The 17,697-nt window shown below is 44.2% G+C and overlaps 1 protein-coding gene across 22 annotated transcripts in view; it reads right to left on the minus strand.

The window, feature by feature from the left end:
* The window catches only part of col13a1 (collagen, type XIII, alpha 1), a 150,600-nt gene that overhangs the window by 27,531 nt on the left and 105,372 nt on the right, over positions 1-17,697 (minus strand). For 18 of the 22 annotated variants that reach the window (XM_061789821.1, XM_061789837.1, XM_061789825.1 and 15 more), the window contains 15 exons: positions 17,641-17,667; positions 17,504-17,539; positions 17,344-17,400; positions 17,238-17,261; positions 17,089-17,142; positions 16,454-16,498; positions 15,085-15,219; positions 14,040-14,111; positions 12,311-12,352; positions 12,153-12,203; positions 11,892-11,918; positions 11,697-11,783; positions 10,715-10,750; positions 2,138-2,191; positions 2,017-2,070 (listed from right to left, as the gene is read on the minus strand). In XM_061789821.1, the coding sequence (XP_061645805.1) occupies positions 2,017-2,070; positions 2,138-2,191; positions 10,715-10,750; positions 11,697-11,783; positions 11,892-11,918; positions 12,153-12,203; positions 12,311-12,352; positions 14,040-14,111; positions 15,085-15,219; positions 16,454-16,498; positions 17,089-17,142; positions 17,238-17,261; positions 17,344-17,400; positions 17,504-17,539; positions 17,641-17,667 (801 nt within the window). The remainder of the gene's footprint in view (positions 1-2,016; positions 2,071-2,137; positions 2,192-10,714; positions 10,751-11,696; positions 11,784-11,891; positions 11,919-12,152; positions 12,204-12,310; positions 12,353-14,039; positions 14,112-15,084; positions 15,220-16,453; positions 16,499-17,088; positions 17,143-17,237; positions 17,262-17,343; positions 17,401-17,503; positions 17,540-17,640; positions 17,668-17,697) is intronic. The other 4 variants (XM_061789842.1, XM_061789833.1, XM_061789827.1 and 1 more) reach the window with 4 other exon arrangements.

Here is a 17,697-nt window from a genome sequence, read left to right on the forward strand (position 1 = left end):
GTTTTGGATTAACCTAAAGCACTGTGTTTGGTGAATAATAAAAATAAACCTAAAAAATGAGAAAAAAAATGCCTAATAATTCTGGACACAGTGTATCAGTATTTCCATGTGTTAAAACAATTGCAGCAGTCGGTACAACATCAGGAATGGCCAACTAGACGATATGCAATGGTACATTGCTGATATAGCATGTAGAGATGCAGCTCAATAATAACAATAACTTTACATTTATTTCAGTACCTCAATTCAAAAAGTGAAAGACATTCTATGGACTATACCCATAGGCAAATAATTCAAGTCTTTATTTCTTTTAATTATAATGAGTACACTGCATTACAAAATTAGTTTTTTGTAAGTTTTCTATATATTTTTTTTCCAACTGATTTAGGACAATTTTTGCATAGCTGAATCAGAAAATGACTTTCGTATCTCTTGTTCAGATCAGGTTTTAATGCCATGTTTTCAAGTTTATTAATCAAATGTTACAAACTTTAATTACTGTAAATTGAATAGTAGACGATAAAAGTAAGTACCTGTAAATTGAATGTTATGTTATCATTTTTCAAATTCAGGGCATAAACCTGTTTAGTTGAACTTCTAAAGCAGGGGTGTCAAACTCATTTATGTCACGGGCCACATCGCAGTTATGGTTCCACTCTGACAATAACCTGTACAACTCAGTTGAAAAAGAAACTTTTTCGAGAAAGGAAGTAAAAATAAATAAATGATAATAAACTGATATTGCACAAGTGTGGGCGGCACGGTGGCCGACTGGTTAGAGCGTCAGCCTCACAGTTCTGAGGACCCGGGTTCAATCCCTGGCCCCGCCTGTGTGGAGTTTGCATGTTCTCCCCGTGCCTGCGTGTGTTTTCTCCGGGCACTCCGGTTTCCTCCCACATCCCAAAAAAATGCATTAATTGGAGACTCTAAAAATTGCCCGTAGGTGTGACTGTGAGTGTGAATGGTGTTTGTTTGTATGTGCCCTGCGATTGGCTGGCAACCAGTTCAGGGTGTACCCCGCCTCCTGCCCGATGACAGCTGGGATAGGCTCCAGCACCCCCGCGACCCTTGTGAGGAGAAGCGGCTCAGAAAATGGATGGATGGATGGATGGATGCACAAGTGTGGACCCCCTCTTAAAACCGGGGATGTAGCTGTGTCCAGAATTAACCCATCCATCCATCCATTTTCTGAGCCGCTTCTCCTCACTAGGGTCGCGGGCGTGCTGGAGCCTATCCCAGCTGTCATCGGGCAGGAGGCGGGGTACACCCTGAACTGGTTGCCAGCCAATCGCAGGGCACATCGAAACAAACAACCATTCGCACTCACAGTCATGCCTACGGGCAATTTAGAGTCTCCAATTAATGCATGTTTTTGGGATGTGGGAGGAAACCGGAGTGCCCGGAGAAAACCCACGCAGGCACGGGGAGAACATGCAAACCCCACACAGGCGGGGACGGGGCAGAATTAACCAATTCAATTAATTAATTTTGTGGTAACACTGACTTCTATTTCAAACCGTCTATAATTTTTCTTCCACCTTGTCTAAGGCCGTAGTTCAAGCTAAAGAAAAGCAGCCCCAAAATATTATGATTTTGGTGATGAGCAGTGTATTGTTCGCTCCAGACATACCATTTGCAATTATGGCCAAATGTTTCAATATTAGTTTCATCGATTCATAACACATTTTCCCCACGTGTTTGGGAGATTTTATGTATTGACTGCATATTAACGAACATACTTTTTTGATTTGATTGGCTCTTATGTAATATAAATTTTTTTCAGATGGCAACTTTGATTTTTGTTAGCTCCAAGCTATTTTATAATCATCAACATCATAAGATATAAAATCTTGACTCTGTGTGTAGTGAATCTGTATAATATATGAATTTCACTGCCACATTTAATTTTTTTTAAATTTCCATACATTGTATCATGAAAAAAGTTAGGTTTTTTTCCATCTAAAATAAATATTTTAGATGGAAATTTCTTTTTTCCTGCAATTAAAAGTGACTTACAGGGATGCCCTGCGGGCCGATTGGTCCTGGTAGTCCTGCGTCTCCACTCTCACCCTGCAATGACAGAATTTCCAGTCTACCGTCTCTGAAATGGAAATCTCAAGTCATACTGGAAACTCACTCTCTCTCCCTTTGGTCCTGCTGGTCCTGGCACTCCTGCTGGTCCTATCAGACCCTTCAAAACAGAAAAAGACTGAAATTATAGGGCAGAAGATATCAGCATTTAAATACAAATCTCCGATCAGCACATCAACAAGCTTTCATGAAATATAATGTACGCAATGTATTTAGAAAAAAATATATTTTAAAAAAGGAAGGAGAAAAGAGTAATTTTCCATCACAAAAGATATACAGTATAATTAATACACTAAGCTTGTTGAACTACTGTCCAGACTGTTAAAAAGTAGGGGAAAAGAATCACATCAACAGCTGCAGTTGTATCTGAATAGCAGTCAGAATTCAAGAGGAAAACATTGGGTCATTCAGTCGGCGCTTGTATTGTATGGAAGGTGTACAAAAAACAATTGTGTAACATCTCAGCATGCAGCATGGGCGTCTCCACATGCTCATCTTCACAATCTGGCTGGCTTAAAAATCATTGGGCAAAAGACTGTTGAGTCGGGATTGAAGGTTTACATTGTCAAAATCTTAATTTTGAAGCAACACTGGGCAACATTATAAGTACCGAAAGACATGCTGTATACAGTGCATCCTGTCATGTGCTCACGCATTGGTAGTCAAGCATCGCTTCCAACCGTGCTTGGGCGAGGGCACTCCCCTAGTTTATATAGTGCTTGATTAGGGATTTATATTTTATTCTATTATGTGTTTTACCCTCAAATTGATCAATTATATTGGCAATATTTCCAATGGGATAAACTGATTGCCAATTGGTTCTCGACCAGAATGCACAAATTGTGTTTAAAAAACAAGAGATTTCATTGCAGATGGATAAAATTTTCAATGCAAACTGCTTGCGGGGTGCAGATAGTAACGTCCACAATGGCACCTTGATGTGGAATAATTACATAGGCACATACAGAGCAATGAGCTTTACCTCATCAACCTAGGATTTGTTTTGGGTTGAGCTACAAAATCGGTGTCTTGCCTCACAAAACCCATTCAGGATGAAATCGTGGAGACAGTCTTCCCAATATTGTGTGTGCGTGTGTGTGTGTATACATATATATATATTTGTATGTATTATGAGCTGGAAGCCCAAATTATGTAAAAATAAACAAATAGATATTTGAAATTGTTTACATTGTGGGCCCTGAATCTACAATTTATGAAAGTTTTACTTTTGGCATGGAATTATGGAGCTAAATAAACTTTTCCATGATATTAAATTTTTTTGGAAAGGGTCTGTGTGTGTGTGTGAGTGTGTGTGTGTAGTAGTAGTATTCAGACCACCTTAAACTTTTCACTCTTTGTTATATTGCAGCAATTTGCTAAAATAATTTAAGGGCATTTTTTCCTCTCATTAAAGGTACACACAGCACCCCATATTGACAGAAAAAAAACGGAATTGGTGAAATATTTGCAGATTTATTAAACAAGAAAAACTGAAATATCACACAGCCATAAGTATTCAGACCCTTTGCTGTGACACTCATATATTTAACGCGGGTGCTGTGATTTCTTCTGATCATCCTTGAAATGGTTTTTACACCTTCATTGTAGTCCAGCTGTGTTCGATTATACTGATTGGAAATGATTAGGAAAGCCACACCCCTGTCTATATGAGACCTTACAGTTCACAGTGCATTTCAGAGCAAATGAGAATCATGAGGTCAAAGGAACTGCCTGAAGAGCTCAGAGACAGAATTGTGGCAAGGCACAGATCTGGCCAAGGTTACAAAAAAATGTCTGCTGTACTTAAGGTTCCTAAGAGCACATTGGCAACTCTGTGACTGTTCTTGAATGGCCCAGCCAGAGCCATGACTTAAACCCAATTGAGCATCTTTAGAGAGACCTGAAAATGGCTGTCCACTAACGTTCACCATCCAACCTGACAGAACTAGAGAAGATTTGCAAGGAGGAATGGCAGATGATCCCAAATCCAGGTATGAAAAATATGTTACATCATTCCCAAAAAGGGCGGCACGGTGGCCGACTGGTTAGAGCGTCAGCCTCACAGTTCTGAGGTGCGGGGTTCAATCCCCGTCACCGCCTGTGTGGAGTTTGCATGTTCTCCCTGTGCCTGCGTGGGTTTTCTCCGGGCACTCCGGTTTCCTCCCACATCCCAAAAACATGCATTAATTGGAGACTCTAAATTGCCCCTAGGCATGACTGTGAGTGCGAATGGTTGTTTGTTTCTATGTGCCCTGCGATTGGCTGGCAACCAGTTCAGGGTGTACCCCGCCTCCTGCCCGATGACAGCTGGGATAGGCTCCAGCACGCCCGCAACCCGAGTGAGGAGAAGCGGCTCAGAAAATGGATGGATCATTCCCAAAAAGACTCATGGCTGTATTAGCTCAAAAAGTTGCTTCTACTAAATACTGAGCAAAGGGTCTGAATACTTATAGCAATCCTGTTTTTTTCTGTCAATATGGGGTGTTGTGTTTACATTAATGAGGAAAAAAAAATGAACTTAAATGATTTTAGCAAATGGCTGCAATATAACAAAGAGTGAAAAATTTAAGGAGTCTGAATACTTTCCGTACCCAACTGTGTGTGAATATATATATATATATATTGTGCTGGAAAATGTATGTTTAATATATATATCAAATATTACTTCTATTAGTTTTAGACAACCTCCATCCATTCTCTACCGCTTATCCGGGTCGGGTCGTGGGGGCAGTAGCTTCAGCAGGGACGCCCAGACTACCCTCTCCCCAGCCACTTCATCCAGCTCTTCCGGGGGGATCCCGAGGCGTTCCCAGGCCAGCCGAAGGATGTAGTCTCTCCAGCGCGTCCTGGGTCGTCCCCGGGGTCTCCTCCCGGTGGGACATGCCCCGAACACCTCACCAGGGAGGCGTCCGGGAGGCATCCGAATCAGATGCCCCAGCCACCTCATCTGGCTCCTCTCAATGCGGAGGAGTAGCGGCTCTACTCTGAGATCCTCCCGGATGACCGAGCTTCTCACCCTATCTCTAAGGGAGAGCCCGGACACCCTGCGGAGGAAACTCATTTCGGCCGCTAGTATCCGGGATCTTGTTCTTTCGGTCACGACCCACAGCTCATGACCATAGGTGAGGGTAGGAACGAAGATCGACCGGTAAATTGAGAGCTTCGCCTTTCGGCTTAGCTCTTTCTTTACCACAACGGACCGATACAAAGTCCGCATCACTGCAGACGCTGCACCGATCCGCCTGTCGATCTCCCGTTCCATTCTTCCCTCACTCGTGAACAAGACCCCAAGATACTTGAATTCCTCCACTTGGGGCAGGATATCATCCCCGACCTGGAGATGGCATGCCACCCTTTCCCGACTGAGGACCATGGTCTCAGATTTGGAGGTGCTGATTCTCATCCCAGCCGCTTCACACTCGGCTGCGAACTGCTCCAATGAGAGTTGGAGGTCACGGCTTGATGAAGCCAACAGAACCACATCATCTGCAAAAAGCAGAGATGCAATACTGAGGCCACCAAACCGGACCCCCTCTACACCTCGGCTGCGCCTAGAAATTCTGTCCATAAAAGTTATGAACAGAATCGGCGACAAAGGGCAGCCTTGGCGGAGTCCAACCCTCACCGGGAACGAGTCCGACTTACTGCCGGATATGTGGACCAAACTCTGGCTCCGGTCGTACAGGGACCGAACAGCCCGTATCAGGGGGTTCGGTACCCCATACTCCCGAAGCACTCTCCACAGGACTCCCCGAGGGACACGGTCGAACGCCTTCTCCAAGTCCACAAAACACATGTAGACTGGTTGGGCGAACTCCCATGCACCCTCGAGGACCCTGCCGAGGGTGTAGAGCTGGTCCACTGTTCCACGGCCAGGACGAAAACCACACTGCTCCTCCTGAATCTGAGATTCGACTTCCCGACGGACCCTCCTCTCCAGCACCCCTGAATAGACCTTACCAGGGAGGCTGAGCAGTGTGATCCCCCTGTAGTTGGAACACACCCTCCGGTCCCCCTTCTTAAAAAGGGGGACCACCACCCCAGTCTGCCAATCCAGAGGCACTGTCCCCGATGTCCACGCGATGTTGCAGAGGCGTGTCAACCAGGACAGCCCCACAACATCCAGAGCCTTTAGGAACTCCGGGCGAATCTCATCCACCCCCGGGGCCCTGCCACCGAGGAGCTTTTTAACTACCTCGGTGACCTCAAACCCAGAGATAGGAGAGCCCGCCTCAGAGAACCCACACTCTGCTTCCCCATGGGAAGGCGTGTCGGTGGAATTGAGGAGGTCTTCGAAGTATTCTCCCCACCGACTCACAACGTTCCGAGTCGAGGTCAGCAGCGCCCCATCCCCACTATACACAGTGTTGGTGGTGCACTGCTTTCCTCTCCTGAGACGTCGGATGGTGGACCAGAATTTCCTCGAAGCCGTCCGGAAGTCTTTCTCCATGGCCTCACCGAACTCCTCCCATGCCCGGGTTTTTGCTTCAGCGACCACCAGAGCTCCATTCCGCTTGGCCAGCCGGTACCCATCAGCTGCCTCAGGAGTCCCACAGGCCAAAAAGGCCCGATAGGACTCCTTCTTCAGCTTGACGGCATCCCTCACCGTTGGTGTCCACCAACGGGTTCGGGGATTGCCGCCACGACAGGCACCGACCACCTTACGGCCACAGCTCCGGTCGGCCGCCTCAGCAATGGAGGCGCGGAACATGGTCCACTCGGACTCGATGTCCCCCGCCTCCCCCGGAACATGAGCAAAGTTCTGTCGGAGGTGGGAGTTGAAACTCCTTCTGACAGGGGATTCTGCCAGACGTTCCCAGCAGACCCTCACAATACGTTTGGGCCTGCCACGTCGGACCGGCATCTTCCCCCACCATCGGCGCCAACTCACCACCAGGTGGTGATCAGTTGACAGCTCCGCCCCTCTCTTCACCCGAGTGTCCAAGACATGCGGCCGCAAGTCCGATGACACGACCACAAAGTCGATCATCGAACTGCGACCTAGGGTGTCCTGGTGCCAAGTGCACGTGTGGACACCCTTATGCTTGAACATGGTGTTCGTTATGGACAATCCGTGACGAGCACAGAAGTCCAATAACAGAACACCGCTTGGGTTCTGATCGGGGGGGCCGTTCCTCCCAATCGCGCCCTTCCAGGTCTCACTGTCATTGCCCACGTGAGCATTGAAGTCCCCCAACAGAACAATGGAGTCCCCAGCGGGAGCGCTCTCCAGCACCCCCTCCAAGGACTCCAAAAAGGGTGGGTACTCTGAACTGCTGTTTGGTGCATAGGCACAAACAACAGTCAGGACCCGTCCCCCCACCCGAAGGCGGAGGGAGGCTACCCTCTCGTCCACCGGGGTGAACCCCAACGTACAGGCGCCGAGCCGGGGGGCAATAAGTATACCCACACCTGCTCGGCGCCTCTCACCATGGGCAACTCCAGAGTGGAAGAGAGTCCAACCCCTTTCGAGAGGACTGGTACCAGAGCCCCAGGTGTGTGTGGAGGCGAGTCCGACTATATCGAGTCGGAACTTCTCGACCTCACACACCAACTCGGGCTCCTTCCCTGCCAGAGAGGTGACATTCCACGTCCCTAGAGCCAGCTTCTGTAGCCGGGGATTGGATCGCCAAGGTCCCCGCCTTCGGCCACCGCCCAGCTCACACTGCACCCGACCCCTATGGCCCCTCCCACAGGTGGTGAGCCCATGGGAATTAGACAACCTTCACATGCTTTATTGTTATGTTATGACTATTAGCTCTGTGTGTGTAACACTTCCTAGATTATGTTAGACAACCTTCATGTTGAATGAAGCATAGCCGATAGAACAAACTGGTTTTCGTAGCCTTTTTAATACTATAGCCCACATACAGACAGTTAAAAAAATAATTGAACGACACGAGTACGAAATGCCTCTGTGTGTAGCCTTCATCGACGATGAAAAAGCGTTCACCATCACTACAATACAGCAGGCGCTAGTACTTGTAAATCAAGGGATAGAGCCGACCTATATCAACATTCTACAATCAATATAAAACAATTCTTCAGGTTCAATACGAATTGATGATGAAAGAGTGCGAATAAGTCTAGGAAAAGGGGTCAGGCAAGGCGACACACTGTCTCCGAAGCTATTTCCAGCTTGCCTTGAAGAAATATTTAAAAACCTCAATTGGGAAAAAGAAGGACTAAAAATTAACGGTGCTTATTTGAGCCATCTTCGTTTTGCAGACGACATCATTTTATTCTCCTACGATGCTGAACAACTACAGCGTCGTATTCAGGAATTAGAGTTAGAAAGCCGTCGCTCAGGTCTGAAAATCAACAAAAGCAAAACGAAGGTCATCTTCAATCATTACTGTCCCCAAAAAGATATTAAAATGGAGGATTATGCCCTAGACGCCATCAACAGCTACATCTATTTAGGCCAACTTGTATCTATGGAGGGCGGCACGGTGGACGACTGGTTAGAGCGTCAGCCTCACAGATCTGAGAACCCAGGTTCAATCCCCGGCCCCGCCTGTGTGGAGTTTGCATGTTCTCCCCGTGCCTGCGTGGGTTTTCTCCAGGCACTCCGGTTTCCTCCCACATCCCAAAAACATGCATTAATTGAAGACTCTAAATTGCCCGTAGGTGTGACTGTGCGTGCGAATGGTTGTTTGTTTCTATGTGCCCTGCGATTGGCTGGCAACCAGTTCAGGGTCTTCCCCGCCTCCTGCCCAATGACAGCTGGGATAGGCTCCAGCACGCCCGCGACCCTAGTGAGGAGAAGCGGCTCAGAAAATGGATGGATGGATGGATGTAACAATGGATGAAAATACAAGCACCAAAGTTGAACGTCGCATAAAGCTTGCCTGGTAGGCTTATGGAAGGCTTAGTGTTATATTCAAGAACAATCTTCCCATTTGCTTGAAAAGAAGAAGAAGAAGTTTTCGATCTATGTATTTTACCAGTCCTCACTTATGGTAGTGAAACTTGGACTACGAATGCCAAAGTTATACAAAGACTACGTGTGACCCAAAGGAACATGGAATGCCAAATGTTGAAAATGGACATTCGCTACAAGAAAAGATGCAGTTGGATAAGACAGCAGACGTGAGTTACAGACGTCATTCAAAAAATAAAAAGCCTTAAATGGAAATGGGCTGGCCACGTTGCCCAAAGAGCTGACAAAAGGTGGACCACAGAAACTATCAATTGGATACCACTGGACACAAAGCGACCACGGCAAAGACCTAAAAGTAGATGGATAGATGAAATCATTAACACACCAGAATACAGAGAAGCGTCTCTACAGTCATCATTCGACTGAGGGCAATAACGCTTGCAAAAGAAATGAAAATCGAACATTTTCAAGGAAGTCCATCTTGGTGCTTTCGTTTTATGAAACGGCGCTATCTATCCATCCGGGCAAGGACTACCGTGGCGCAGCAACCTCTGGCAGATTACAAGGAAAAGCTGGCCATCTTCCGCTCCTACTGCAGTCAAAAGATTGCCGACAAACACATCCAGCCCAACCACATCACCAACATGGACGAGGTGCCGCTCACTTTCGACATACCGGTGAACCACACTGTAGAGAAGAGGGGGACCACCACGGTAGCGATACACACAAGGGGGCACGGGAAGTTGACTTTTACTGTTGTGCTTGGTTGCCATGGTAATGGACAGAAACTGTCACCTATGTTAATTTTTTATTTTTAAAACGGACGCTGCCTAAAGAAAGGTTTCCAGCCGAAGTCATCGTTAAGGCCAATCAAAAGGGCTGGATGGACGAGGAGAAAATGAGAGACTGGCTGAGTAAGATGTACGTAAAGAGACCGGATGGTTTTTTTTCACGCGTCACCGTCCCTGTTGATCTGTGACTCCATGCGCGCCCATCTCAGAGCCGCTGTGAAAAACCAAGTGCAGCAAATGAACTCGGAGCTTGCCATCATTCCGGGATCCTTGACAAAGGAACTCCAACCGCTGGACATCGGTGTAAACAGGGCGTTCAAAGTGAAGTTGCGAGCGACGTGGGAGCAATGGATGACAGATGGCGAACACAACTTTACTAAGACTAGGAGGCAACGGCAGGTGAGTTACCACCATAAGTGAATGGTTTGTGGATGCTTGGGCTAAGGTATCTGCTTTGACTGTTGTCCGAGGTTTCGCGAAAGCCGGCATCATTGCTGAACAGCCCCCCGGCAACGAGACTGACTCCGACAATGACGAGAGGGAACCCGGCATGTTTGATGGAGAACTTGCCCAGCTGTTCATTTCGGATACAGAAGATGAGGACTTTGATGGATTTGTGGATGAGGATTGATAAAAAAATAATCGTATGGAAAATGGATGGATATATATATATATATGTATATATACAGTATTTATATAGTTGCCATTGTGTTGCAGTAGAAATTTAAATAACACCAGTTCAGTCCTCCCAACCGAACCCTGAACAGTCTTCTCCTCACTAAACCTCCTGCAGCTAAACCTGAGACAATACAAACACAATAAGCGGGAAAGCAAGCAGACAAGACAAGCAGACATGGCAGACATCAAGCGAGCTAGCAAAGGGTGGAGGAGGAAGACAAGGTGGAGGAAGGAGAGAAGGGGGCCGGAACATGACTTTTGCGCCACTCACCACTGGACCGGGTCTGCCGTCTAACCCATGAGCCCCCTGGATAGCGTTGTACACAGTTAGAGAGCAGAGGTGATGGGGAAGATAGAGGGAAGAAGGTGGGGTGGGGAATCAAATTGGGGAGGTGGTGGGGGTGAGTGAAGCTGTGACTCAAGTGACTTCAACAACACATTCAGATGGTGACAAAAAAAAAAAGTGTAATGGAGGTTTGGAGATAAGCGTGATGATAGTGCTTATAAGTGAATAACTGTGAGTGGGAGTAACTCCTTTGACCGGTCATCCTGTAGTTGAGCTTCACTGTAAAACTATGAATTTCCAATGTTTAGATTTTTGTATATAAGGTCTTTCCTCACAATAAACTCATGGGCAAAATAATTCACATAATTAAATTTACATAACACCCACAAGTTTCACAATGAGTGGTAGCTATATTTGTAACAAATATCACTTACAGTATACAGTATGTGAAAACTTTGTAGTCTGACATTTGATGCATGTAAAATAAGCTAGATAAAACCTTTAAGTGTACTTATGTATATTATCTAAATCATACCTGGTCATTGAAAGGTTTTAGATATACGGTAGAAGTTTTATTTCCCAAGAGTAACTACATGCACTTATGTAAGGTTTTGAATTAAAAGTGTGATCGAAGACTTAAGAATGGCAATCCTAATGTACCATTATATTATTGCATCCCAATATGAAACAGTCCAAACAGTAATTAAATCACTTAATAAATGGCGGCCGATAACAACACTAGCACATTCTCGTTTGAGAACTACATTATCTAGTAGTAGCCTTTCCTTTGCTATGCCATATTTAAAAAAAAAAACTGCAATTGTGTTGAATCAAAATTTTATATTATTCATAAACCTTAGTGATTAATTAATGGTTAAAAGTTAGGTTGTTAACAAATTTCAATACCTATCTATTCTAAAAAAACAAAAAAAAGTGTCAAAACTTTCAAAGGTATTTGGGCACTTACAGGAAGTCCAAGATGGCCTCTGTCTCCCTTGTCGCCCTTCTGACCTGTTGTTCCCTTTTCTCCCCTGAGGCCTAGGCCTGGCTCTCCCTGTGATATGTAAAAAAAATAATCTTCTACAGTCTTATACAGAGAGCGAGAGAGAGAGAGCGAAAGAGAGAGCGCAAGAGAGCGAGAGAGGGAGAATATATACTTTACCTTTGGCCCAGAAGGTCCTTGCGATCCCTAAAAGAGAAAAAAAATACAAATATCCTATGATGATGATAATTTTTCATCGTCAGAGTTGCATAGACAGTACATTATATATTTCAGGTAGCCATGACTAAAAAGCATTATAACATTATTGTAATAAGAAGAAATATTGATGTATGCATTTGCACGTGCAATAATGGAGTTTTTCTACTTAGTCTGTGGCATCATGTTTAATTATAGTTTGGTTCAATAGAATATTTGTCTCACTGCTGGGCCAACTGGTCCTGATGGCCCTGGGGGACCTGGATGACCATAGAGCTAAAAAAAAAAAAAAAAAAACCAACAGAAAATAAATAAAGTTAGCGGTTACGATAAAAGCTGACTTAATAAAATATATTCATACAATACTGTCAAAACTAACATACCAGCTCTGACCTTCCTCCTTCCGCAGGGTCGCCTTTTGTGCCCTGAGAAAACAGGAATTAAAGACACATTTAGACACACACACACAATATATATATAACCCCAATTCCAATGAAGTTGGGACGTTGTCTTAAACATAAATAAAAACAGAATACAATGATTTGCAAATCATGTTCAACCTATATTTTATTGAATACACTACAAAGACAAGATATTTAATGTTCAAACTGATATACTTGATTGTTTTTAGCAAATAATCATTAACTTAGAATATTAGGGCTGTAACACGTTTCAAAAAAGCTGGGACAGGTGGCAAATAAGACTGAGAAAGTTGAGGAATGCTCATCAAACACCTGTTTGGAACATCCCACAGGTGAACAGGCTAATTGGGAACAGGTGGGGGCCATGATTGGGTAGAAAAGGAGCTTCCCTGAATTGCTCAGTCATTCATAAGCACAGATGGGAGGAGGTTCACCTCTTTGTGAACAAGTGCGTGAGAAAATAGTCGAACAGTTTAAGGACAATGTTCGTCAACGTACAATTGCAAAGAATTTAGGGATTTCATCATCTACGGTCCATAATATCATCAAAAGGTTCAGAGAATCTGGAGAAATCACTGCATGTAAGCGGCAAGGCCAAAAGCCAACATTGAATGCCTCTGACCTTCGATCCCTCAGGCGGCACTGCATCAAAAACCGACATCAACGTGTAAAGGATATCACCACATGGGATCAGGAACACTTCAGAAAACCAATGTCAGCAAATACAATTCAGCGCTACATCCATAAGTGTAACTTGAAACTCTACTATGCAAAGCAAAAGCCACCCAGAAACGCCGCCAGCTTCTCTGGGCCCTAGCTCATCTAAGATTGACTGATGCAAAGCGGAAAAGTGTTCTGTGGTCCGACGAGCACATATTTAAAATTGTTTTTGGAAATTGTGGACGTCGTGTCCTCAGGGTCAAAGAGGAAAAGAACCATCCGGACTGCTATGGACGCAAAGTTCAAAAGCCAGCATCTGTGATGGTATGGGGCTTTGTTAGTGCCAATGGCATGGGTAACTTACACATCTGTGAAGTCACCATTAATGCTGAAAGGTACATACAGGTTTTGGAGAAACATATGCTGCCATCCAAGCAACGTCTTTTTCATGGACGCCCCTGCTTATTTCAGCAAGACAATGCCAAACCACATTCTGCACGTGTTACAACAGCGTGGCTTCGTAGTAAAAGAGTGCGGGTACTAGACTGGCCTGCCTGCAGTCCAGACCTGTCTCCCATTGAAAATGTATGGCGCATTATGAAGCGTAAAATACAACAACAGAGACCCAAACTGTTGAACAGCTGAAGCTGTACATCAAGCAAGAATGGGAAAGAATTACACCTACAAAGCTTCAACAATTAGTGTCCTCAGTTCCCAAACGTTTATTGAATGTTGTTAAAAGAAAAGGTGATGTAACACAGTGGTAAACATGACCCTGTCCCAGCTTTTTGGGAACATGTTGCAGCCATAAAATTCTAAGTTAATGATTATTTGCTAAAAACAATCAAGTATATCAGTTTGAACATTAAATATCTTATCTTTCTCGTGTATTCAATTAAATATAGGTTGAACATGATCTGCAAATCATTGTATTCTGTTTTTATTTGTTTAACACAACATCCCAACTTCATTGGAATTGGGGTTGTGTATATATTTATAGTATATCAAACCAAGGGGCACCATTGCGTACCATTGCGCCAGGTAATCCAATTGGGCCAGGGGCCCCTGTAGCCCCTTTTTCACCAGTAGGGCCATCTAAACCCTACAAAGCGAGGAAGGGTAGATAGATATGATGACAGTGGCAGATCATTTCAATTCAAGGATTGATGAGATTATCTCAATGGCCGGGCAGGGAATTATCTGAGATTCATCGTCATTTCATGACGGCAATGATTAAATCGAACATACAATTATGATGAAAGGATGTCAAACACTTGGACATGTCATCGTTACCAATTGGAAAGGCTGGCTGAGTTGATTTGATGGAAGTATTCTTTAAACGCATTTTTTAAAAAGTGTCATTTTTCTTCGCTGGACAGGGATGTAATTTTCATGGACGCAATGCTGCCCACAAACAAGCAAAATGATATGCATTGCAAAATATATGACAAATTCCTTATTCTGTGTTACAAAAAAGGAGTCCAAGAGGAGAATAAATCGATTTCAGGCCATAATAAATAACCCTAAAATTGTAAGTAACCCTGGGGTTTCTTCCAAGCTAGTGAGCCTTTAATTTGATAATGAATTGGTCACTTGAAAAATAAAGACGCGGCACGGTGGCCGACTGGTTAGAGCGTCAGCCTCACAGTTCTGAGGTGCGGGGTTCAATCCCCGTCCCCGCCTGTGTGGAGTTTGCATGTTCTCCCCGTGCCTGCGTGGGTTTTCTCCGGGCATTCCGGTTTCCTCCCACATCCCAAAAACATGCTTTAATTGGAGACTCTAAATTGCCCGTAGGCATGACTGTGAGTGCGAATGGTTGTTTGTTTCTATGTGCCCTGCGATTGGCTGGCAACCAGTTCAGGGTCTACCCCGCCTCCTGCCCGATGACAGCTGGGATAGGCTCCAGCACGCCCGCGACCCTAGTGAGGAGAAGCGGCTCAGATAATGGATGGATGGATGGATGGATGAAAAATAAAGACCTCCTCTAATGATAGATGTGATTCCAAGGCATTGCTCAAAGAACCCATTGGTAGTTGAGTGACTGGGTTTGGTTTGTGGTTAATACTGTCACTCACTGGTGATCCAGCTGGACCCGTGTCTCCCTTGTCTCCCTTTGGTCCTGGGAAACCCATTACACCACCCTCTCCTCTGGGACCTTCAGGACCAACTGGGCCCAGGGGACCAGGCTCTCCAGGTTTCCCTCTGGGCCCCTGGAGTTGAAATCAGCACATTGATTATTTAATCTATTTTACTGTAAATTACATCCCAGTGAGGAATGTATAGGACTTAGAAATAATAAACATGCATGCCATATACTGTACATTAAACAAGTTTATTGCAAAAAAAAAATTGTCAAGATCCACTCTGAGTTGTACGTTTTTTTCTGTCAGTCGGCTCTTCCCTGTTTTTTTTCTTTGTTTCCCCTATGCGGCGCAGGGAGGACCTAAGCAGGGAGGCGTGCACCTGGGAGCTACCAGTCTTCAGCTCTGCGGCCACACCAGGAAGACGCCAGATCGATCCTTTGTCTTTGCCTTGCTGCATTCTGTCTTACGCCCATATTGGATATTGTTCCTGCTAGAATATTTTTTGTGATCTTGTTTCTCTCAAAATGTTCTGGTATATTCCTGTTATTCCATCTTGGTATACTCCTTCCTACTTTAGTCACTGTTTGTTGGACTTTTGTTGATCACTATTCTGCCTAACGCATTTTCACGACTATAAGGCGCAGTTAAAAGTCATTTCTCCAAAATGGACGGGGCGCCTTATAATACGGCGCGCCTTGTGTGTGCATCCAGCGAGGTTAATTTGAATCTAAAAAAATGTAGTTTATTAGTTTTCTGAGACTTTTATTTTGAATACAATATCAGATCTTTATTAAACCTCTTTTAGTGGAGTCCTTGGTGGTCTGTCACACAGATCTGGACTTGTCTTGCGATACCAATGGGATTATGGGGTGGCTTTGGCTCGTGCATGCATGTTACAGTATGTTTTAAGATAGCGTATGTTTTAGCATGCCTGCGCCCAATAATACGGTGCACCTTATATATGTGTTAAATACAGACCCCGTAACTGAGACTGTGCCTTTTAATACGGTGCGCCCTATGGTTGTGAAAATACGGTATTTGTTTGAAGTCCTTTATGTTTATTAGTCTTTAATTTTGTACTTTGTATATTACCATTTTGTCTTTATTGGTCATTAGCATTTTGTTTATTCATCTTTTATTTTTTTTCCTTAGTTGAATATAATTTTTCCTACACATAAATAACACTTTGTGCCACCAGTTTTCTTTTTTGTTCTTTGTGTGAACGTAATATAGTTACTTGTCAGTTGCACATTTTGTTTTCATTTATAAAGACTTCAAGTCACTCTTTTTACGCTATGCCTCTGCTTTAGGGTCCAACCAGTTGCATATCGGTACAGGAATATTTATATAAATGTCGTACCTTCTCTCCATCAAGGCCTGGGGGACCTGGGAGGCCAACGTCACCCTGATGATACAAAACGTAGATGACAACTAAGCAAAGAAATCAAATAGCTTAGGCCTGATGACTAGTACATACCCTGGACAGATCACCAATCAATCACAGAACTGACACATGGAGACATACAACCAGTCACACTCATTAAAACTTTCATGTAATTTAGAGTCTTTAACTAATTAATTGGCGGCACGGTGGACGACTGGTTAACACATCTGCCTCACACTTCTGAGTACCAGGGTTCAAATCACGGCCCCGCCTGTGTGGAGTTTGCATGTTCTCCCAATGCCTACGTGGGTTTTCTCCGGGCACGCCGTTTTTTTCCCACTTCCCAAAAACATGCAGGGCAGGTTAATTGAAGACTCTAAATTGCTGGAAATACCCAGAAAGAACCCATTTAAGCATATAGAGAACACGCAAACGCAACTCCAAAGGTTTGATTGGACACCAATTTGAGCGCATAACCTTTTTCACTGTGGGGCAGCAATGCAAAATAGTCTTCCAGTGTATTGCCATTAAATACGATTACAGATGCTGAAGATGGTGTGTTAATTTGACTTCCTCCATGTTGCCAATTCTATTTTAAAAACATTTCTTACTTTTGCCCCAGTGAACCCAGGAGGCCCTGGAGGTCCAGGTAATCCAGGCGGACCCTAGGAGTTGGACGGAAGAGGCCATTTACACATCTTGCATGGGACTGTTTATGCACATATGCATTGATTGATGATTAACCCCCCCAAAATCTTACCATAAGATGTATGTTGCGAATATCCTGTAAAGGAAATATTTGAATTACAAGTAATCTTACAGAATATTTAATTGGATTGTACAAATATGCAATAAAAGTATCATACATTTTCATTGTTATGGAGTTCAGCTTTTCCTGGTTCGCCAGTTGGACCTGCAGGGCCCTATAAAATGAGATAAACATATACATTTCATCACTGACATAATGATTATTAGTACACAAAGTTGAAATTATAACATGCTGGAAGTCTTTCAGTCATGACTCACTGTTGGTCCAGCTGGGCCCTCAGGGCCTGCCTCTCCCTACAAGGTAAATAGAGTTACAACAGTTAACATTAATTTTGGTTCTTTATCTTCTCTTAAAAGTCATTTTCAAGCCCTTTCATAAAGATTTATGATATCACCTGGTTTCCCTGATCACCCTTGTCACCCTGTAAGAGATGGATCATATTAAATGCATT

Source organism: Phyllopteryx taeniolatus, chromosome 11 (assembly GCF_024500385.1).
Source record: "Phyllopteryx taeniolatus isolate TA_2022b chromosome 11, UOR_Ptae_1.2, whole genome shotgun sequence".
Lineage (NCBI taxonomy): Eukaryota > Metazoa > Chordata > Actinopteri > Syngnathiformes > Syngnathidae > Phyllopteryx > Phyllopteryx taeniolatus.